We start from the raw sequence: 23,913 nt of genomic DNA, 5'->3' as shown, positions 1-23,913 counted from the left end.
TGTTCTGAAGGTTAAATGAAATAATTCATGTAAAGATTTTAGTATGATGCCCGACACACGATAAATATTCAATAAAAGCTAGATGTCACAGTATTACTATTATTATAAGAAACAAATATTGAATGCTGATTATTTTTAAACTCATTAAGTTATAATTTTACCTTAAATAAAAAAATTATAAAGATTTACTAAGTCTATCTTACACTTGAAATACCAGGACATATGGTCAAACAGTATCATGGGCATATTCTAGATATTCTTCCGTAACTAGTAGATTTACTTCTATCAGAATTCTTCTTAGTAGTGTCCTGTTCACAATTAACCAACCCCTAAACTCTGCCAGAGACTTAAAAGCATTTAATAGGAACAAATAAAATGAAAAGCATTAGCAATTGAAATATAGTGACCTGCCTCACTATTATTTTTCTAGAAAACTTCACTGTATAGAGGAAAAAAAATAACTTTTATACCCACAAAAGTTTAGCAAGGAGAACATCTGTAATTTATAAACAACCAATTTTGGTTTTACTTGTACTATGATATCATAAATGCCCTAATCTGCGATGAAAATCTTTCCTAAGAAAGACTGAATAGAAAAATATGGAAGAAGAGTTTTAAAAAGAATTTTACCTCTCCATAGTAAATGCTTATATTATTACCTGTCTATAAGAAAAAAATAAGAATGATATAAATTCAGTTAAGTAGGTAGAGTTGACTCTTGAAAGATGAAAAAAATGAGCCACTTCTTATAATTAACACACATCATATAAGAGATAGTAGTCTAAAATACTTGCCTAAATTTTTTTTTTGTATTACATATTACTATTAAATTAGAAATGACTTCCATTGGAGTTTCTGTTAAAAGTTTAGATTTTCTTCTAAAGGACTCTAAAGAGGAATTACTAAAGGTATCAGTGAAAAATTCAAGTAATTTTTTATGCTTTAAATCATATTTTCTACATAATTTTAAAGTTTGTAATCTTTAACTTCTAACTATGATAAATAATCTGTGAGTTATTATTTACTTGTAAATTTGTGAAACTCACCTATGAGAAACTGCTCCCCAAGCGCCATGCTTATTTGTGAGAATATTAAGGATCTTCTGTTTCAGCTGGTTTGCAGTAACGTGATCTCGGTGTTTAGCAGCGCTTATGAGATGATCACACATCTTTTCTTCCTCTCTTCTATCAGCAGCATACTGGGCACACTGCGACTACAAAAAAATACAAACAATGCATAATGTTTAACAACGTATAACTTCTGTTATTATCTAGTAAGGAATGGTATCTGACCTTAAGTTGAACAGTAATAACAATTTAATTTTAAAAACTCAGATACTACAATCTTGTGAAAATTTAGTTAAAAAAAATTTAAAAAGTAAAAAAATATAGTCACTATATTACTATATATATCACTATATATAGTCACTTCGATCACTTTTCAAACTTGTAAAAATGTGTTCTATGTGCTTATACATAAAGTATATGGAAAATAATTTGGATGATGTTATAAAAAGCAATTAATGATGTTTCAGGCTCCTAACACTCTGAGAGTCTGATTTTAATATAGTCCCAAGGTACTCATTTTAGAATAATGGTTTACTAAAAATGTAAATCTTATTATTATTTTAACCAATATGGTATTATGCTGTGCTTAAAATGAGAATTACATTCCTGATAATTATAGAGATGCAAAACTTGCCATTTAATCGGTAGTTTTCCATTTCATGTATGGCAATGTGGTATACAAGGAAAAGCAATCATTCAGGAATTTAGACTTGGATTTTCTTCCACACTTTATGAAAATTCTTTTATTTTGTCATCATATTCAGTTTCATATTTGTAAAATAAGAAGCAGTTTTCTCTGATTCTCTCCCGACTCTACAATTTAATATGTTCAAAGGCTCCCATGATAACAACTATCTTATTCTTATCTTTCCTAAGAATCCGTTGTTCCGTCAGGTATTTGCATTCATGCTTACCAGTATTAATAACATAGCTAATCGGTCTCGCTGTGTATCAAAAAGGTTCAATATGAACATGAAGAGGAATACCTCTTTAAGTTTGATTTTTTGTTTAGTAATTTTTTTATAGGGTGGACCAACTGTAAATTCTAACATTACCAAGTATGTAATATGAGTCATATAACTAGAAGAAAAAAAGTCTCACATCTAAATATACATATAATTGGTTCACATTCATCTTTACTATGTAAAATTTGTTTCATGGAAGGTATTTGAACATCTCCCTTCAGTCTATCTACTGATATATACTACCGCTGCAAGGCATCTCTTTCAGAGAAATAACTCTACAGTAATCTAAGAAGGATTAATTCATTTTCCAATTTATCTTTTTGTACAGGGAATCACCAATTAGTACAATGATCTGCCTCCATAATGAGGTTAATATTTCATTAGCTCATTGGAGAGCAAAATTAAATTTTCATTTTTCTTCCTTAACAATTACAATAGTTAACTAAAAAAACTTAACTGTGAAGTACCCATCTCAAATTAAATATACTTTATCTCTTAATTACAGGCTTATATGGGAGACAGAGAAATTCCCCAAAAAGTCCTAGTAAAATGTCATGGCTTTTATTAAATCTTTTGTAATTTAAAAGTGGTAAGTGGTGTGCGCGCACACCTCCCCTCCCCGCACAAATCAATGCATTTACCAATACAGCTCTAACCTAAAAAGAACAAATTTAAACATTTCAGTTAAAAAAACAATATATGGCCATTAAATAACAATGATAATATTCTCAAAATTTGATGTATGTTAGTATTTTATTTTATGTTTACACAATCTAAAAAGCACTGAGTTTTCATGTCCACTTAGTAGCCTCTTATCACTCATAGCCATGCATCCTCAATAGGAATGATCTCATCCCCAGGGGGTAAAAAGTGGGGGTGTGACAAAATCGTATTCCTTTTATGTATAAAGCACAGACGCATATATAGCACTAAACAGATATGCAGCATATTGTAGAAATAAAATTTTACTGGGAGAGGGAGATTAGAATGAAAATTGTCTAAAAAGATTTCTTAGAGGGACAATAATGAAAAAAAGGCTGAGAAACACTGCCCTCAGCTTAATTTCATCTCGGATAAATATGTGTTAAAACTTGTAACTAATATCTAGCTGCTTGAAAATTTATTTGAAATATTTCACATGACAAATATTGATCTTCTTATATCCCCACAAAATATTCTTCATTTTCTTAGTAGAAATATGAAAGATTCAAACTCACTCTGCAGGGAATTCAGCTAATGTTCTAAATCTTATTTACTAACAGAAGTCAACAGTTAATTGAATATTCTTATTTTGTTTAGACTCCTGACATATCTCATATCTAAACATATTCTTCAAAGAACAGATAAGTCAAAATTTTCTTGACGTCCAGATTACAGCAGGATAAATATCTAACAGTATTTACTGTTGAAGAGATATGAAACTCCACTTTGATAAACACCCAGTTGTCAATGTACTTTTATCAAAGTTTAAGATATTTGGTATTTTTTTCAAAATAAGGTTGTTGCAATCTCACGTGACAAGTGTGTGCTGTGTCATCTGACAAATGAAGCAGAGGTTAAGAGTATGAGAGTGACAACAGTTATTTCTCTGTCTCATGCTTTTCATCTAGCAAGGTCAGAGATTACTAGACCTAGGGCATCAACTTGCATGACTAAGAGAGCTGGCTTACTGAGATAAAAACCTCATCAAAACTGAAATCTTGGGCTCTGATTTCCAGCCACACCACACTTGTTCGCATGTTGCATCAGGAAAATAAATTGATGGTTATTCATTATTTTCAAGGCCACTGACAGTTCAACCTAAGCCAAATACCAGGTCACCTGAATATGTCTGAAACCAAGTTTTTTTGCAAATTGAACGAACTGAAGTAATCACTGTAATTTAAAACACTGAAATCAAGATACTGAATTGAGGCAATTCAAATAATGGCACATAATTATTGACATGCTGGAACTATAAAATTTTGTTATAAAACTTGTAAGTATGGAAAATACAATATTTCAATATCCTTTAGTTTTTGCATATAAAATAGAAATGATACTCAATTTTTTCTTTAGTCAAGGTATCAATGAGGATTTTTAAATTATATTCCCAATACATGTATAGATCTGCATGAATATCATACAATAGCAATGCTTCCATTGTTAATAAAATATCAATTATAACAATAAAACATGAACTGAAGTGATCTTTGGACACTCTGAAGATGGATATATTGATAAATAATAAATTACTGAATATTTGGTAAAACTGAATTTCTTCATATAACCACTTGTTATACCCACCTCTAGTGGTACATAAACTAGTTCAAAAATTACTAAAGTAATTGTATCATAAAATTTTATTTGCCTTTAAGAGTACATTAGAACAACTTCAGTCTACCAAAGGGTTAGGCACATGGTAAGAAGAACCTCTGCATGTTGTAAATGAGGTAAAAATTAGTGCTCTCTGTTTGGCATTTACTAAAGCTTAAAAAAAAAAAAAAGAACTGAAATAACTTGAATGAAATTTTCCTTTTTAAAAGAACCTTCTTCTGCAAGGTTACCATCAGTGACAGCCGACTTATAACAAAGAAGCAGAATTTAATCTGCCACCAAAACCTTACCTCAAACTCTGCATGTTTATGTACATCCTCAGCTCTCTGTCTGTTCAAAATAAACTCAGCTTCATTTGCAACACGAACTATATGGTCCTTCATAGCATGGCACAGTAATCTAAAAAGGAAGATACCTTGGAAATTATTATTCTAAATAGTTTCAGTTAATACAACTTTTTCATAATCAAATTTCAGTATTTGAAATATTAATGACGCATAAAATTTGAAGTTACGTTATGAAATTAAGATAGATGAAATTATAATTCAAAGACATTTGCGATATAGAAATATACCATAAAATTGTTACAACAATGCCTCTGTTAAGTACTATGTGTCTTGTGAATGAATGATTCATTTCATTTGATAAAGTTAGTTAATGCAAAAAAAAATCAAGGTTTTTTGACAGTGTTTCGACAGTCTTCAAATGGTTAAAACAACAGAGTTCATGATCTTTGAAGTAAATGGTTAAAACAACAGAATTTACTATCTTGGAAGTAAATTTTCACACAAACGCTAAACGGCCATATATTAGGAAATCTATAAACTGAATTTTTAAACAATGGAGGTTATCTGAATATTCAAATTGTTTCAAAAAATATAATAAGACATATAGTGAAAAGTCTCACTATATCACCTTGCCACCTGATTTCCAACCTCATCAAGCACCTGCTGTTATTAGTTTCTTGCATGTTTTTGAAGACTTTTAAAAATATATAAAAATGTCCTTTCCCCCCACATCCTTACCTATTTTTAGTATATTATACAGTCTTTTCTGTACCTAGCTTTTCTCACTTAGCAATATATCTTGAAGACCTTTTCTCATGTACACAGAGGGAGCTTTTTCATACTTCTTTTATAGCAGGGGGCGGAAGTTATTTCCGAAGATGCTGCAACAATATATCCCACCCCACATGCTCTTTTGCAGTGTGATGTTGTTATTGCTCCATCAAAAAGAGGAGCTGTTTTCTGTTCCCCTTAGCAGAAGTGATGCTTTATGACTTCTGCGGCCAGAGCATAAGATGCCTTGCACCTTTTGCTTTCCTTTCTTGGAACTCTGACTCCCAAGAATCTGCTGCAATGCTGACAGAAGCTCACATTATGTGGACAGCCTCAAGAAGGAGAATAGAGGACCTCAGGATCTCAGGCCTAGATGAGCTCCCAGCCCAGAAGCAGCCTCCCAGGTGACTGAAATGCCAGACAACCTCACAGGGAGCAAAGGAACTGTTTAGCTGAGCCCGGTCAATGAGAATAATGAGAGATTAAAAAATGGTTGCTGGTTTAAGCCACATGATGATGATGATAATGATGATGATGATGATGATGAAGAGGAGGAGGGGAACAAGAAGAAGAAGAAGGAAGAAGGAAGAAGGAAGAAGGAAGAAGGAAGAAGAAGAAAAAGAAGAAGAAGAAGGGAGGAAGGAGGGGGAAGAGGAAGAGGAAGAAAAGAAGAAAATGATCATAACAATTGTCACCAAACCACTTACTGAGAGCTGAGTAATAAAATGGGTAGTTTACACACAATAGTTACTTCTCACAAGAATCCTCAGAGATATACATTATTTTCATTTTTAAACATAAGAAACCAAAGCTCAGAAAAATTAAGTTCTTCACCTCAGATTGTAATGTAAAAAAAATTCTCAACTTTATATTTTGCATTGCATCTTCATTAGCCAACGATATATTCCGAAGTAAAATTATGTTTCGTGTTTACTACTATCGTGTTTACTACTGCCCTCCTCCATTGTGGGCATTCTAACATTAATTCTTGTCATTCTGTCAATTATAAACAGTGATTGGGCCTTTTCACATCTTTTAAAATGCTTTCTTTTGCAATAAGCAATTACTGTGTTAAAAATAATCAAAGGATATTTGAAGCTAACTTTAAGTCGTTCTGGGTTTTTGTTAAAGGGCAAATTTACAAAATAATGTCTGTTCTTTTACCTATGTCTTTTTAAGATTCGGTTCCAACACTTATCTTCATTCATGGTCCAGTTTTTCTCTATCTAGATTTTTAACAAGAGTGCTATTTTCAAAATTGCCATTCTTTATTTCCACTGCTCATTAATGAAATGAATTATCATTTTTTCTTGCTCAACTTGTTATAAATTTCAAACAGAATGGGAAAGATTGAACTTCATTTTAACTTTTGTATATGTTAAATAGCAACTCATAGTAACTCTTTCTATATCGTTCACTACATTCTGTCTACCCATAGCAAACTCGTCTTCTTCACTGATAACGTATAAGCAAACAAAAAAAAATATTACTGGGCATCTTGATATTTCTAAATCATTGCTTAAATATAATTTGTAAAAGCTATACAACATGACTTTAAAGTGAGTCTGACTATCCTGAATTTATTTCTTCACTGTAATGTACTAAGGTTGAATTACATAGCACTAAGTTTTAATATCTTTTCACCAAATTATGTGTAATATTTGTGCAGCATTTTGTACAAAAACCAGCAGGTGAATGGTCTCTTTATTTCAAGGCAAGTAATGTAGTTACTGAACTCAATACAGTTCTCAGTACAAACCTTTTCACCCAAAGTCCATGTGTGGTCTGATATCATTACTCCATGATGAGATTGAAGTTAAATTAATGGCTATCACTCTCAGACCAGCAGGGACTTTCCAGTAGTATGACACAGGCACAACTAAAATCTTGCATGGCAGCAGGGTAAGTGGAAATATCGCCCGGAAACATGCAGCAATAACCTCTCCAATTACTTAAGAGGGACATAGGCACATTCCAATGGGAATATTTTCTAACTTTTAGCACAAAAGTTCATGATAATATATTTGAAGAACGAAAAGGTTAGGGGAATCTGTCAGAAACCACAATACTTGGAAAAAAGGCTCAGACTTCTCTATAACACTGGAGGGCAAACAATCATACAGATAATCTTCAGTTCACTGAGAGTGGTAGAAAAATAAAAGAAGTTAAAGGAAGACTGTAACCTAAACTCTGAATATTAAATTTTGATGAGATCATTGGTCTATATTTGGTAGGCTGGCTTCAAAAGGGAAAAGAGATGTGAAATACTGGAATATTCTGTTCAATGGCTTTGTCTAGTGCATGAAAGCTGAAGAAAGCCAGGAGGAAATCTAATACGTGCAAATTAGTGTGGATTACAAAACTTAAATAGATTAACAGAAGACAGCAGGAAGGGAGAGGCGCTGGGTCTGGCTGGTTATTAGGTACGACTCCCAGGAGCAAAACAGTGGGTTGGCAAAGCAAAGAGGCACGGTGGCAGAGAAGGGGAGAGAGTGGGGAAGGCTCTTGCCTCAGAAACACCAATTATCTGAAAGTCTGTCCTCCTAGCTCTGACACTTTACTTAGGAGTTCTCCATCAACTAAGATATGTTGTTTTACTTCCACAGAGATAAGTAATCTCAGTTGACTCAGAATCATTCTGGGTAACTTCATTATCCACATGGAAAACCATTTCCCAGAGTAGCTCACAATTCCCTGTCCTTTTATAAGGGGATCTAAAAATACCTAAATCTATGATTCCTTTAGAAACTTCCATTCTACCTCACTTCAGGAAATCACTCCACTGGCCCTAATCGGCTTCACTTCCTAAATCTTTAACCCCCAACAATCTACTTTCTGGTTGCAACCTCCCTACACTTACTGGTCTCTCTTGCCTTCACTGTCCCTTCCCTGGATCGAGGCAAAAACAAGCTCTGGATTCTTCTAACTTGCACTTGTTTAATCCCTCCATTTTCTCTTAATCCTTCTTCCACTGCTCAGATTCATTTCCTTTCCCATCAAATTTGCCATCCCACAGTTCCATGTTGTAACGACTTTCCTGCCAGCACCTTCACTCAATTCCTATCTATCTGCTGCATTTGCTTAGGAAATATGTAACCTTAGATTAAGACATTGGTCTCCCTCCTCTGTCCTACATCTGGACTGTTGAGGAAACTCATAAAAACAAATTTCATTGAAGATGAAGTTTCTATCTCTTTTTCACAGCCAATTTCTTTTACTCGTGTTTTGAGAGTCCACAGAAATGTGTTTAGTGTCCTAACTTTATTCACTTAAATTTTTTCTTTATTTAAAAAAACACTGTATTTATTTGAATGCATGTTTATATTGATTTCCATATATATTTATTTAACGCATAAACGCACACACATTTATTAACCCCTCTGCTACACTTTGTGTTTATAATTCTCTTGCCTCTTCATTGCTTTATCTAATATATATATATGCCACAATATGTTGTCCAGATTAACTTGTTTATAAGTTTTAGAAATAAAGTGGCACGTCTTCTGCATTCTTTTCAGATTAAGAAAATCCTTTTCTGTTTCTCGTTTGTTAAGAATATTTTTTAAAAATCATGGATGTTGAATTTTATTTGATGCATCTGAATCTACTGAGAGGATAATAGGGATTTTTATCTTTAATATGATATATGAAAGACATTTTAGGAGTTTTAAAATGATGAACAACTTTGGCATTTCTGGGTTAACTTTCTCTACCTCCCTCCTCCAGTTCGCCACTCCCACAGACATAGTATATCTTTATACATGGCCAGACTGGGTTCTGTTAATATTTTAATTAGGATTCACACATCTACATTCATAATGGAGACTGGCTTGTGATTTGCCTTTCTCCCACACGTCTTGTTTGCTTTTGTAGTCAGGATTAAACAGGCCTCAAAGAATGAGTTGAGAGCCTTCCCTCTGTTTGTGTTCTCTAGCAGTTGGTATATGGTTGGAATGGTGTTTTATTTGAACATTTGGTGGAATATACCTGTAAACTATTAATGTAGGAAGAATTTTTACTGATTAAATTTCCTTCATACTTAGAACTTTAAGGTTTTGTTACTTGTTATTCAAATCTTTGGAATTTATATATTTTCTAGGAATGTTCCCATTTCATTAAAATTTTTACTTTTAATGGTAAAACATTTTGATAGCACTCTCATTATCTTTTCTAAGTTTATTTTATCTATAATTATGTTTCCTTTTTATTTCTGATGTTTATTTTTCTATTTTGTTCTTGATCAGTCTTGGGATAGTTTGCCTGTATTATTATTAAAGAAAAAAAGCTTTGTATTTCTCCATCCTTTCTATTGTATCTTATTTTTCTGTTTCAGTGACTTCTGTTCTGGTCTTTATGATCAACTTCCTTCTACTTTGTGAAGGCTTATTCTGTTCTTTTTCTAACTTGGGCATTATTTTTTTAGTCGGTGATTCAGCTCCTCAGTTTTAGGCTTATTCTCAAATATAAGCTTTTAAAGCTATACATTTATCTTCAAATTTCATTTTCCTTACATTACATACATTTTAGTATTTAGCATATCCATGACTGTCTAGTTCCAAATATTTTTCTCTCTTGATTTTTCTTTAAAATATAAAATTCTTTTCCATAATTATGAGTCTCTTTTAATTTTTTTTCTTGTCCTTGCTTTTAAATGTAAATCTACTGTCAGATATCATGGTACCACTAACTCTTAAAATTTGAAGAGGCTTGTGTTACGATTTGGCTGTGTCATCAGATTCCATTAATGTGACTTATTTATTTGAGAATATGTATTCTCTATGGTTGGGGGCAAAGTTCTATATATGCCCATAATGTTAGGTAGAAGCTAGATATGAGCAGTGGAAGGAATGCCTCGAGGCAGACTCCCAAGCCCTTGAGGGGAAATGACAGAGACATGAACTGGAAGCAAGGATGGCGATAAATAGGTTTCACATTAGAAGCCCATCTTGACCTTGAGGCTTCTAAGACCTTGGGGCTAACAGACCAAGAGCCTCCTGTGTGGAGTATACCACTCTCCTCTTCCACCTCTGCCCCAGAGTAACCCCTAGACTCATTATAATGCATCTGCATTGCAGTCATAGCACAGCTCCCCAACCCCCATGGAGAAAAGCTGCCATGATGATTTCAGTACAAATCTTGTGGGGTCAAAAACTCCCCCTCCCAACCTGGTGTAAAGTCCCCTGGACGACTGGAAGCAGCCTCCATTAGAGATCACCTTACTCTACGTCACAGATCCTATCAGCCCAGAAAGACTCAACAAATATCCAATCCCCAAACTGCTTTGGGCTTGCTACTTTCCTTCTGGCTGTCTTTACTGGAGCACCCATCCTCACGTAAATCTTTTTGTGGGGAATCCAAGAATGGAGACCTTCATTCACACAATGCAGACTCTCCTACCAGTAACAATAATATCTAACCTGCTAACTTATGTTACTCAAATCTTGTATATTTCTTTTCTTTTCTCTTTCTTTCTTTCTTTCTTTCTTTCTTTCTTTCTTTCTTTCTCTCTCTCTCTCTCTCTCTCTCTCTCTCTCTCTTTCTTTCTTTCTTTCTTTTTAGAAGAGGAGGGAAGTGGGGGAGAGGGAAAGGGAGAGAGAGAATCTTAAGTAGGCTTCATGCTGGGCATGGAGGTGGGTCTTGATCTCACAACCCTGAAATCATGACCAGAGCAGAAGTCAAGAGTTGGAGACTTAACTGAATGAGCCACCCAGGCGCCCCAAATCTTGTATATTTTTATTAATTTTTTTGTGTGCTCGATATTTTGATGATTGCTATAGGAGTATTAAAATCATTAAGGTGAAAGATTTATTCCATCAATTTTTGCTTTGAATATTTTGATCCTATTTTATTCGAAACATATAAGTATAGACTGGTAGTATCTTACTGATAAAATTCAACTTTTTAAAAGCTATATGACCTGGTTCATTAATAATAATGACCTTTGCCTTAAAACCTATTTTTTTTTATATTAGCATAGCTATGTAAGCTTTGTTTTGGTTACTGTCCAGTATACACTTGTCTATCTTTTTACTTGCAACATTCCTCAGGTTTCAGGAATGCCNTTAGTAAATAGAACATAAACATTTTTAAATTCAATCTCACAATTCAGTTCTTAATGGAAATGTCTATTTACATTTATTGTGCACATTGTTATACAATGTACTTATTTTTAACACAATACTTTATTTCTATTAGTCTTGGTCTTTTAATGTTTTGTTTTATTCTCATTTTTTACCTTCAATTAATTGGAAATGTATTCATGCAATTCCTGTCATTGCAATTTTTGGAATTTTATCAGATACAGTTAGCAAAGTATAAAGTTAATACCATAACCCTCTTCCACAACAATATGACCTAATGACCCCTTTTTGACTTACACACAATTGTCCAGTTCAAACTCACACATTATATATTATCACCCTAAAAAGACCATCTCTATTTAGATGTATATGCATGTTTTTTACATAAATGCAATTTGTTTGCACATTTTTTTCTTTTCTCTTTCTGTCCTTCTGAGATTCTTTGATCCTGACATGCACACACTGTAAATTTAGTAACTACCCTTCTCTCAGTGGTAAACTCCCTAAGATTTTGATTATCACTAAATTTTATTTTACCTTAAATTTTATAGCATTTAAAAAATTCAGATATATTTCACATACCATTTAAAAATGTATACTTTAGTGGTTTTTAGTATATTCACTATGTTACACAACCATTAGCACTATCTAATTCTAGAACATTTCCATCATTACTCAAAACTCCCCATATCAGATATTTTTTCCAAAGAAGATACCCAAATAGCAAGCAGGTACATGAAAAGATGTTCAACATCATTAATAATTAGGGAAATGCAAATCAAAACCACAAGGAGATAAGAGATAACAAGTGTCGGCAAGGATGTGGAGAAAAGGGAACACCTGCACACTGTTGGTAGGAATATACATTAGTTCAACCACTATGGAACCAATATGGAGGTTCCTCAAAAAATTAAAAACTACATCAATACAATATAGCAATTTCACTTTTGGCAGTATACCCAAGAAAATGAAAACAGGATATCAAAGAGATACATGTACTCCCATATTTACTGCATCATTATTCACAATAGCCAAGAAATGGAAACAACCTAAGTGTCCATCAATGGATGAATGGATAAAGAAGATGTGGTATATATATGAAATGGGAATATTATTCAGCCACAAGAAAGAAGGATATCCTGCCATCTGCAACAACATGATTGGACCTTGAGAATTTAATAAAAGTGAGATAAGCCAGACACACAAAGACAAGTACTGTATAATATAACTTATATGTGGAATCTAAAAAATACTAAACATAAAAACAGAGTAAGATGGTAGTTACCAGGGGATGGGGGAGATGGAGGTATAGGCCAGATATTGTTTAAGGTTATAGACTTGCAATGAATAAGCCCTAGAGATCTAAAAATTCACATTATACTTACTATACAACAATATTGTATTATAATTATCAAATGTGCTAAAAGACTAGAACTTAATGATTCCAACCACTAAAAAGAACGGATAATTATATAATATGATAGAGGTGCTAATTATCACTATGATAGCAATCATACTACAATATATAAAAGTATTAACATGTTGTACACCTTAAATCTGCTAAAAGTTGCAATAATAACAAAACAAAAACAAAAAATCCCCCTACCTATTAGCAGTTCCAATTTCCTCTTTCTTACTCCTTCCATCACCTGGTTAACTAATCTCCTTTCTGTCTCTATGGATTTACATATTCTGGGCAGTTCATATCAATGGAATCATACAATATATGGACTTTTGTGTCCGGATCCTTTACTTACCATAATGTTTTCCAGGTTTATCCATGTTGTTGTATGTAAAATTACTTTGTTCCTTTTGATGGCTAAATAACATTCCATTGTATGTTTATGCCATATTTTGTTTATTCATTCTAATGTCTAATATGGTTAGACATCGTTCCCATATGTTCCTTTATTTCTTTAGATATATTTCCTTTAACCCATGGAACGTGTCTTAAATAGTCAATGTCTGTGTCTACAAAGTCCAATATTTATGCTCCTTCAAGTACAGTTTCACTTGTTTTGTTTTTCTGTGTTTGGTTATATTTTCCTGTTTCTTTTCACACTTCATAATTTTTTGTTGAAAACTTGACATTTTTAATATTATAACATGGCAGTTCTTGAAACCTCATTCTATCCTCGCCCCAGGATATGTTTTTGTTGTTGTTTCTTGTCTGCTTCTTTGTTAATTTTGTTAATTCTGTTATTCTTTGTCATGGGTAGCCACTGAAACCTGTTTCATTATCTTAGTGGCAGCTACTGATCAGATAGATATTTCTTTAAATGCCTAGATCCAAAAACATCTCCCAGATTTTCCCGAGATGCTGTGTGTTGGGCAGCCCCTCAAAGCTCAGCCAGGCATAGTTCAACTCGACCTTAGCATTTACTTCCTGCTTCCACTGAGTATCAATGTCAGCAGGAGGTGAGAGCTTGGAACCTTCTTGGGTCTTCCCAGAGCACACAAACAACCTTAAGCATGTGCAAGGACTTTTGGATTTTGAGGAATATGTCAGAACTTTTCAAAGCCTCTGTGTACATCTCATTCAGCAATTGATCCTCCCAAGGTTTTTGGTTAGTCTATTATTTGCCCCAACTGTTCTCTATCACCTCAGGCATTGGCAACCTAAGACATTAGCCCATAAATGTTTTCAACAAATGCCTCCAAGGAAGCAGCTTTTTTCACTCTGGCCAGTTCCATGTTAGGCCAAAATAAGACAAAATCTTTTATTTATTTATTTATTTATTTACTTATTTATTTATTTATATTTATAAATTTTATTTATTTTTGACAGAGAGAGAGAGCGCACAAGTAGGGGAAGCAGCAGGCAGAGGGAGAGGGAGAAGCAGGCTCCTCCCTGGGTGGGGAGCCCAATGCAGGGCTTGATCCCAGGACCCTGGGATCATGAACCGAGCCAAAGGCAGATGCTTAACCACTTAACAAACTGAGCCACCTTGGTACCCCAAGACAAAAATTTTTTAAGCTAGTCTTTTAAGGGAGCCACCAGACAGACCAGAACAAATAAGTCATTAAAATTATTTGCTAATGAGGTCTGTTTTGCTCCCTCTGGTATAGTACTTGTAGTGTGTGTGTGTGTGTGTGTGCGTGTGTGTGTGTGTGTGTGTATGTTATGGCTTCCTTTGAATTGGGGAGCAAACAATGGGACTGGGGTAAGTTAAAATTTCACAAAGTTACTCAACCATCATTATCCATTATTTCTGAAAATATTTTTGCTTATATACAATTATTGAGAATTATTTTTTCTCAATACTTTGAAAGTGTTATGTCATTTTCTTCTAGACTTTGTTGTTGTTATTCTAATATTTCTCTTTTTGTAGATAATCTGCTCTTTCTTTCTGGGTGCTTTTATCTCTTTATTTTTGGTATTTTCCAGTTTTAGTGACCTGTATCCAGCACACGTTTCTTTGTATGTATTCTACTTGAGGTATGTTATGATTCCTGTATTTTTAAAGACTTTATTTATTTGAGAGAGAGAGAAAGAAAGAGAGAGAGAGAGAGCATAAGAAGGGGCTGGGGAGGAAAGGCAGAGGAAGAGGGAGAGGGAGTAGCAGAGAGTCCCTGCTGAGCAGGGAGCCAGACACAGGGCTTGATCCCAGGACCCTGGGATCATGACCTGAGCCGAAGGCAGATGCTTAACCATCTGAGATACCCAGGCGCCCTGAATATTTTTCTATTCATGTTTTTAATCAGTTCTTAAACATTCACAACCATCATATTTTAAAATATTTCATCTTATCTACGCCAAATTCTTTGCTTTTTCAATTCTGACGACTTATAAATTAAACATTCTCATTCTACTTCCATATCTCTTAACATCACTTTCATTTCTTTCTCTCTCTGCACCGTGGGTAAAAATCTTAGAATATGTATTCCAAATCACTAATTCCCTCTGCCTCTGTCTAATCTGATCAATCAAGACACAGATTTTTTTTTCCAAATTGTATTTTTAAATTCTACAAGTTTCAATTTTCCAAATCTTCCTGTTCATAATGAGGATCTCTTTTTATTCATTCAACTTTGTGTTACTTTATTTCCTATATTTCACAGTTCTAATGTATTCGTCCTTAGAGATCTGACTTTTCTTTTTTTCCCTGTTAATTCTCACACATAGTAGCTTTCATTCTCAAATACTTAGTGATCTTTGATTGTTACCTCACTTCTACTCTTAATGAGTAAGAGTTCAACAGACCTAACTTGGGGAAGTTGTGTGCTTTCATTTCTGCTGATATCAAGGAGAATCCACTAGAACCATATCAGCCTCTCTTAAGGATCTTGGCTTATCCCGGAAATTCCAGGCTAGATTCTCTACTCAATTTCTTGCCATAGGCTTAAAATACCAACAGCATTGCTGCTTTAGGCATGTCCTCCCGGAGCATTCCTACTCCTTGAGGCACTGATTTACAGGGGGGGGTGGACCCAGAGAAATTCTAAACCACTTATAAGACCCATGTTGCTTCAAAGAATCACCCTATGTAGGATGTAAATATTCTGCTGCAGAAGATGACCTCAGATCATTGAGTAACCCATACAGTTTTTTTTAATAATTTTTATTTTGTTGTATTAGTCACCATACAGTACATCCCCAGTTTTTGATGCAATGTTCCATGATTCATTATTTGCATATAACACCCAGTGCACCATGCAATATGTGCCCTCCTTAATACCCATCACCGGCCTATTCCAATCCCCTACCCCCTTCCCCTCTGAAGCCCTCAGTTTGTTTCCCAGAGTCCACAGTCTCTCATGGTTCATTCCCTCTTCTGTTTACCCCCCTTCATTCTTCCCTTCCTTCTCCTACCGATCTTCCTATTTCTTATGTTCCATAAATGAGTGAAACCATATGATAATTGTCTTTCTCTGCTTGACTTATTTCACTTAGCATAATCTCCTCCAGTCCCATCCATGTTGCTGCAAATGTTGTGTAATCGTTCTTTCTGAAGTCACATTTCAATGGATTGGAAAGTGAATAGGGACTTCTGTTAAAACTGTATGGGGGGTGAGTAACCCACACAGTTTAAACAGAAGTCCCTATTCACTTTCCAATCCATTGAAATGTGACTTCAAGATCATCCTATACTAAATTAGTCACCAAGCCTTGTCAATTTCACCTCAATATATTTGAATCTGCTTTATTTGTTACACTAACATTGCTTTAATTTAAGCCATTAATTACATTAATTTAAGCCATTGCTTTAATTTAGTCATCTGGATTACAATAGCTCCCTAATTTTTCTGCGCCCACCCCCATCTTCCATCTTTCCAATACATTTTTCACTTTGCCATTAGTGTTATCTACACTTAAATTTCTTCAATGTCTACTTACAATAGACAAGATAATAGTTAAACTCACTATATACAGGTATCTGTCTACTTTTCTAATCTTATCTACTGCCTCTTTAACATACTTATTCAATGTTCTAGAAAAAAAAATCTTTGTAGTTCTTTTAATGACTCGTGCTCTTTCAGGAACTTTATAAGTGCCATTTCTTCCTGTAAACCCTACCACCCCCTCTTCCTAATACAGCTAAAAGACCTCCCAATTTCTCAAATGTGCTGGCATTATAATATTCATCACATTGTTTTATGTTTTTTTTCCTCCTTTTCTTTTTAACAAGTCTCTTTGTCTTAGACTGTGAAGTTCATAAAATTAGGTACAGTGGCTATTCGTCTCTATAGCCAACATGATTTGCAAGGTACGTGATAGGAAATATGGACTCACCAATAACACAGGCCTACATGGATAAATGACTGGATGAATACACGAATATGTTATGTGAGAAAGAGGGGCATAGAAGAAATAGAATTTTAATGTTAAGGTAGTTTCTTAACACCATGAAATTCTATGGTACATTTCGCACACAGAAAATGAGGTAAATAAAAAATACTGGATAATTCAGGAATATCTATTACAGAACATGGTCTTCATCTTCGTTCTTTGTTTTTTGGGGTTTTTGTTTTGTTTTGTTTTTAGAAAAAGAGAAGTGGGGGGAGAGGGAGAGGGAGAGAGAGAATCTTAAGTAGGCTCCATGCCCAAAACACAGCCTAATGCAGGGCTCCACCTTACAACTTTGAGATCATTACCTGAGCCAAAATCAAGAGTTGGTTGCTTAACCAACTAAGCCACCCAGGCACTCCAAGCGTTCTTCATCTTCTAATGTAAGTCTGTTTTCCAAAGGAAATAGAAAAAAATCCCAATTTGTTCAATCCTATGTATTCCTATTCTAAAACAGACAGAGTTGTCATGGATATAGGAAAGAAGTCATCTGACAAAACAAAGTATTCTATTCCAAATGGAACAGATATCAGCAGGGCAAATTCTGATTTTCCAGGAAGAATCCAATTTTACTCAGTACGCTATAATTTTAATGCTTGTCTTTGACTTGAGATTAACAGATGTGGAATTTTAATCTCTAATTTGATGAAAGAAAAAAATTAATAGAAAAAGCAATATGAGAGGTCAGAAAAATTAGTCTTCCATTATCTATGATGAATGAGGGGATAAATTTAGTTATATTTAGGTTCTGCCTTTTATCAGTGTTATGAATTGGGCAAACAATTTTCCTTGTGTCTGAGTTTCAGTTTCCTGATTGGAAAATGAGGGTGTACTGTTTCAGATATCTCATAAACTGGGAGAAAGAATGTATGCCCAAACTGTAAGATTAGATTTTCAGATCCTGATTTATTTAGCCAAGAAGACAGACTCTGATTGGAAGTTAAGTGGCCACACAGCATAGGAGCAGAATTCCCTTTGGCCCCAAAATATGGCATAGAGATTCTGGTTACACTGTAAGGTAGAGTCTGGTTGGGTCAGAGAAGCTCAATTGTTTCCTGTGCTATAGTCCTTTAATAGACTATTTAGGGACACCTGGGTGGCTCAGTCAGTTAAGCATCTGCCTTTGGCTCAGGTCATGATCCTGGGGGTCCTGGGGCTGAGCTCTGAGTCCCACTCCCTGCTCAGTGGGGAGTCTGCTTCTCCCTCTCCTGCTCCCTCTTCTTGTGCCCCCCCATCAAATAAATAAATAAAATCTTTAAAGAAAATTGACTACTTAAAAATCTGGAAAAACTTATAATTTATTTTTTAATCTAAAATTAAAAAAACTTATTTTAGAAAATTTTTACAAGCTTTGGGTCTACTGGTTCTTGAAATAATTTAGTGCCAATTAAGTCATCACCTGATGACAATAGCAGAATACCATGTTGATCCTGATAAGTGTATCGCTGACTCTAACTTTCCTACATTCCCCAAAAGTACATTTCCTTTAAGGAGGAACAACACCTCATAGGGTTGTTATGAGCGCAAGTGAGAGAATACTTGTAAAGTGTTTGACATGTACTAGGTGACCCCCTTCACCAGATAATAGTTCACTTTTCTGAAAGGTACACATTGATACATTGGTTCTTTTACGTTCATTAGAAGGAAAAACAATGGGAGATCTTGACGTTTGTCTATGAACCCCCACATCAGGCTGTGGTGGGACTTTCAAAATGATTCTGCATATTCAAACCTAGATTTGTAAATCAGCATATTCATTACGAACTGTACTACTATTCAAACTTTACGTTTTTTTAAGCAAGACCCAATTTACTCAGTTATATGACTGGTAAAATACAAAGATTAGAAAACTGGGGCATAGTAGGGGGTCTCTGTAGTGTGCTATCCTGAGTCTTTCTATTGGTGCAAAGGAAGGAAAAATGGAAAAACAAACACTAGAGACTTGAAAAGCTCTCTCTACGTATCACTGTTAGGAAAATAATTACATACAATATCAAGTTATTCTCTTAAAACACTAAATCTTTCCCAGAGAATAAAGTCTATGAATTATTCATGCTTTGGATCAACTTATTATATGACAACCTATTATATAAAAATATAATCAGACATACACTTGTCTCAGATTCACTGGAGGACTGGAGTTTTGATTTGGGAAAAGTAGAGAGAAGGAAGATAAAACCTAAAGGATAATTTTGGAGCTTGAGATTGATGTCTAAGGACTTGATATGGAAGGAAGGAGGCATTAAAGACAGAAAGTGGGGTGAGGAGAGGGAATTAACATTGGTTGAAAACCTCCCCCTCCCCCCATCTAATTAACTGTTATGAAAAAGCTCTGGGAATTAAGTAATTATGTTGGATGAAAACAAGGATCCACAGATAGGCATTTCATTTTCTTATCACCTATTTGTGGCTTCAAATAAGCCTACCACTTCAAATACATGAAAGTAGAAATTTATATTATAATCTACCATGAACCTAAGCAGTTATTATACTTCTTAGTGCAGCATAGAAAAAAATCACTTAACCTATGAATATATTTATGTTTCCAGTTATGGGTAAAGATGGTGATAATTTTACATGGCTCCTAAGATAAATGAATGAAGTGTAATAGTTCTAGTTCTCAAATTTTAGTGTACATTAAAGATCCTGATCATTTGCAGAACGTATTAAAAATGGTGATCTAACTCCCATTCAGAGATTCTGATCGCACAGGTCTGAGGTGAGACCTTAGCATATACATGTTTCATAAACAACCCTGTGATACTAACGCACAATGACATCTGAGGACCACTAAGTTCATGCCGTGTGAATGAAGGGAAAGTCTGGATTTGATTTCTTAGCAAGCTTCATTTCTCTCCTTATTTATGTGCGGATCACGGCACTGTTAACTTCATTTAGTTGCACAGTCCCAAAATTGATCCCCAAGTTAATTAACTCAGGCATAACATCATTAGAAGGATTACAAAAAGCATACATGTATTTATTATTGTAGGTTAGGGTCATTTCTTAAGATGAGCCCCCAGGTATTCTAATACTAGTTTGGTCACCAGATTAAGTAAGTCAACTTTTATGGTACACGGACAAAGGGAGTTACTTTCAGTTTGCTCACAGGCCAGAAAGGTCAATTTATATCAAATCTTCTGCTTTTCTTCTTTCCAATCTCTTCAATGACGGGTTGCTTAGCTATTTACTCCTGCGTGAAACCAGTCTCAACAAGCTAATACCAGTATGTAGGATTTGTGTAACTTACTCATCTTATAGTTTATTTTTTTTTAAAGAGTCTATCTATCTATCTATCTATCTATCTATCTATCTATCTATCTACCTATCTATCCATCCATCATCTATCAGAGAGAGAGAGAGAACACAAGCAAGGGGAGCGGCAGGCAGAGGAAGAAGCAGGCTCCCCGCTGAGCAAGGAGCCCAATGTGGGACCTGAGCCAAAGGCAGACGCTTAACCAAGTGAGCTACCCAGGCGTCCCTCATCTTCTGGTTTAATATGGATTTAGAAAACATTGCTATTAAAATAGGATATGTTAAGGTTGTTTTAAGACACATAAACTGTCAAATCAGCTTAGAATAGTGGCTTTTAAACTGTGTCTCAAAGTAAAATATGAGAAATACACTTCATATCATAACCCTATATACCCACACAGCAAACACTTCAGCAAACAATATTTACCTGAACAGATAGTATACCCAATTAATTTTTCTATTATTTATTATTTCCTATTTTTGAAAGTGCTGATAGCAACCCATTAGAATTATATGTGCTATTAATAGTCAAGAAAATAGTTTTAAAAATACTGATTAGAAGACTTTCTCCTATTAGGGTTAACCCTGGGCCAAATAATCTAGCTCCTAGCTCAAATTTTGAGATTCCAAGTGAACAGCTCAAAGTTGTAATGTTCAGGAGAAGGACAGTCAATGCTAACAGGAATACATGTCTGAAAAAAAATGGAATAGACTTGGTGATTTGAGAAATACCAGCTCAAAATCAGAGATGTGGCAGTGACTAAAGGAAAGAAAGCTGCTTCAAGCCATTTAATTCTATTTAACTTCTAATAATAGGAGTAGAGACACATGGACTGATGGTGTATAAAGAAAATTTGGGGGAAAAATTTGGAGGCAAATGAGGCATAACAGCACCATTAGCCACAATATAATACAATGATGCCAGGAATACTGTGTACTCCAGGACAGTCTCTTGGCTAATTTCCCAAGTTCTGTGCTCCCTCAATGACATGGTTCCTTTTCCAAAAGAAAAGGATTGCAAAAGTATTGCAAATATTATGACTACAAGCCCCAATAAGAGCTTTACTCTTGATTAAAAATACAATTTCTTATTGCTGAATCTACCAGTATGAATTCAAAGAACTAGAGAATAATGTAATCTAAAATACATTTCTTTTGGAAAAGAAGGGAGAGAGTAAGTAAAATATGACTTTTATTTACTGTTTTGACTGCTAAGTAGCACAATACACTAGGAAGCCTCTGAACAGGTCATTATTACCACCCTATCTACCACTTGTGTGTGTATTAGTGTTCTGCATAAAATGTGATTTAGCCAATGAGGGAGTGGCGATACAATCATACTGAGAACACACAAAACCCATCATTGCTCTTGATGGGATGTGTAAGGTACTCTAGAGTCCTCAACCTTTGTCCATAGTCTTCATAACCTAGCTCACATGCCACTTAAATAAATAATAATAAAAACAAATGATCATTTCTTGAGTGCCTATTATGTGCCAGGAACATTGTGAATTGATTGCTTACCAGGCTAGGTGCATTATAGGTATCATTTCATATAATGCTTACCTCATTTGATACCTTATTAGATAAGCATAATTAGCCCATTACACTGATGAAGAAACTAAGGCTTAGATTAAGTAACTTGCCCAAAGTCACACAGACAGGCCATTATGTTTGACTTGTTTGGGAAACATAATCAGTTTGGTGTGGCTTCTCACAGGGCATTCCAGAGAGTGAGATACAGGCAATCATTCATTCAACAGTAATTTATCGAGGGCCTTCTTTGTGGTAGTAAAGGACAATGAAATATGAGGGTGATATAGGGGTGCTTTAGGAGTGAATGGAGGGAGCCTGGATCAGTGTGGGGAGGTAAGGGAGGCCAGAGAAGCAAAGGCCTAGCAAGTCAATTAGAGAACTTCACAAGCAATGAAGCACTACTGTAGTTTTTTTTTTTTTTAATTTTAAGTCAGGTTTATTGAGATATAATTTACATATAATAAAATTAATTCTTTTTAAATGCACATTTTTGTGAGTTTTGACAAATGTATATTTTAGGTAGCTACCACTACAAGCAAGAACATTTCCATCACCCAAAAATGTTCCCTTGTGCTCTTCTCCTGCCATCCACAGCAAGAACTGAACTGTTTTCTGTCCCTCTAATTTTGTCTTTTCCCTGCTATCGCATAAATGGAATCACATAGCATATTTTTGCTGTCTGGCTTCTTAGCTTCACCTAATACTTTCAAAGTTCCATGTATGTTGTGCATATCAGTGACTCATACCTTTTATGGCTGAGCAGTATTCCATATAACGCTGTATCATAGTTAGTTTATCCACTTACCTAGTGATGGACACTTGCGTTATTTCTAGTCTTTGGCTATTATAAATAAAGCTGCTATGAACATTCATACATAGGTCTTAATGTGGACTAATACTTTCATTTCTCTTGGGAAAATATCTAAGCTTAGAATTATTGGGTCACAGCCATTGCACTACTGGGTATTTACCCCAAAGATACAGACGTAGTGAAGAGAAGGGCCATATGCACCCCAATGTTCATAGCAGCAATGTCCACAATAGCTAAATCGTGAAAGGAGCCGAGATGCCCTTCAACAGATGACTGGATTAAGAAGATGTGGTCCATATATACAATGGAATATTACTCAGCTATCAGAAAGAACGAGTTCTCAACATTTTCTGCAACATGGACGGTTCTGGAGGAGATAATCCTAAGTGAAATAAGTCAAGCGAAAGACAATTATCATATGATTTCTCTCATCTGTGGAACATAAGAACTAGGAAGATCGGTAGGGGACGAAAGGGATAAAGAAGGGGGGTAAGCAGGAAGGGGGAATGAAGCATGAGAGACTATGGACTCTGAGAAACAAACTGAGGGCTTCAGAGGGGAGGGAGGTGGGGGAATGGGATAGGCTGGTGATGGGTATTAAGGAGGGCACGTATTGCATGGTGCACTGGGTGTTATACGCAACTAATGAATCATCGAACTTTACATCAAAAACCAGGGATGTACTGTATGGTGACTAACATAATATAATAAAAAAAATTTAAAAATGGGGAAAAATTAAACATAAAAAGAATAAATACAAAAAAAAAGCACAGTTGAAAGACAGTTTCAACTCATATAAAGAATATTAAAGTGAAGAGAAACCACCGGCTTCACTTTCGCTACTCAATGCCTATTTAATCATTGTGAATTTGAAATGTACTTATGAATACAGTGCAACACAATTGGCCACTTCAGGTCCAAACTAATCCTTGCTGAAACAATTACCAGCCTTTACTGGGCCCGTCATAAAACTGAAGCACTGAAGGGCTACAAGTTAAAGCCCTATGAACTCACAGGAACACATTCTGTAAATGATT

At 34.8% G+C, this 23,913-nt stretch overlaps 1 protein-coding gene across 1 annotated transcript in view; it reads right to left on the bottom strand.

Moving 5' to 3' along the window:
* NBEA (neurobeachin) overlaps positions 1–23,913 on the bottom strand; it is a 664,295-nt gene that overhangs the window by 291,478 nt on the left and 348,904 nt on the right. Inside the window, exons 36-37 of the mRNA XM_040622005.1 lie at positions 4,639–4,747; positions 1,047–1,213 (exon numbers count right to left, since the gene is read on the bottom strand). Coding sequence (XP_040477939.1) covers positions 1,047–1,213; positions 4,639–4,747 — 276 coding nt within the window. The remainder of the gene's footprint in view (positions 1–1,046; positions 1,214–4,638; positions 4,748–23,913) is intronic.

This window comes from Ursus maritimus, unplaced genomic scaffold, assembly GCF_017311325.1.
Source record: "Ursus maritimus isolate PB19 unplaced genomic scaffold, ASM1731132v1 scaffold_10, whole genome shotgun sequence".
Classification (NCBI taxonomy): Eukaryota; Metazoa; Chordata; class Mammalia; order Carnivora; family Ursidae; genus Ursus; species Ursus maritimus.
Note: the sequence above shows the minus strand (reverse complement) of the source record. Positions and strands in the feature narration are given on the sequence as shown.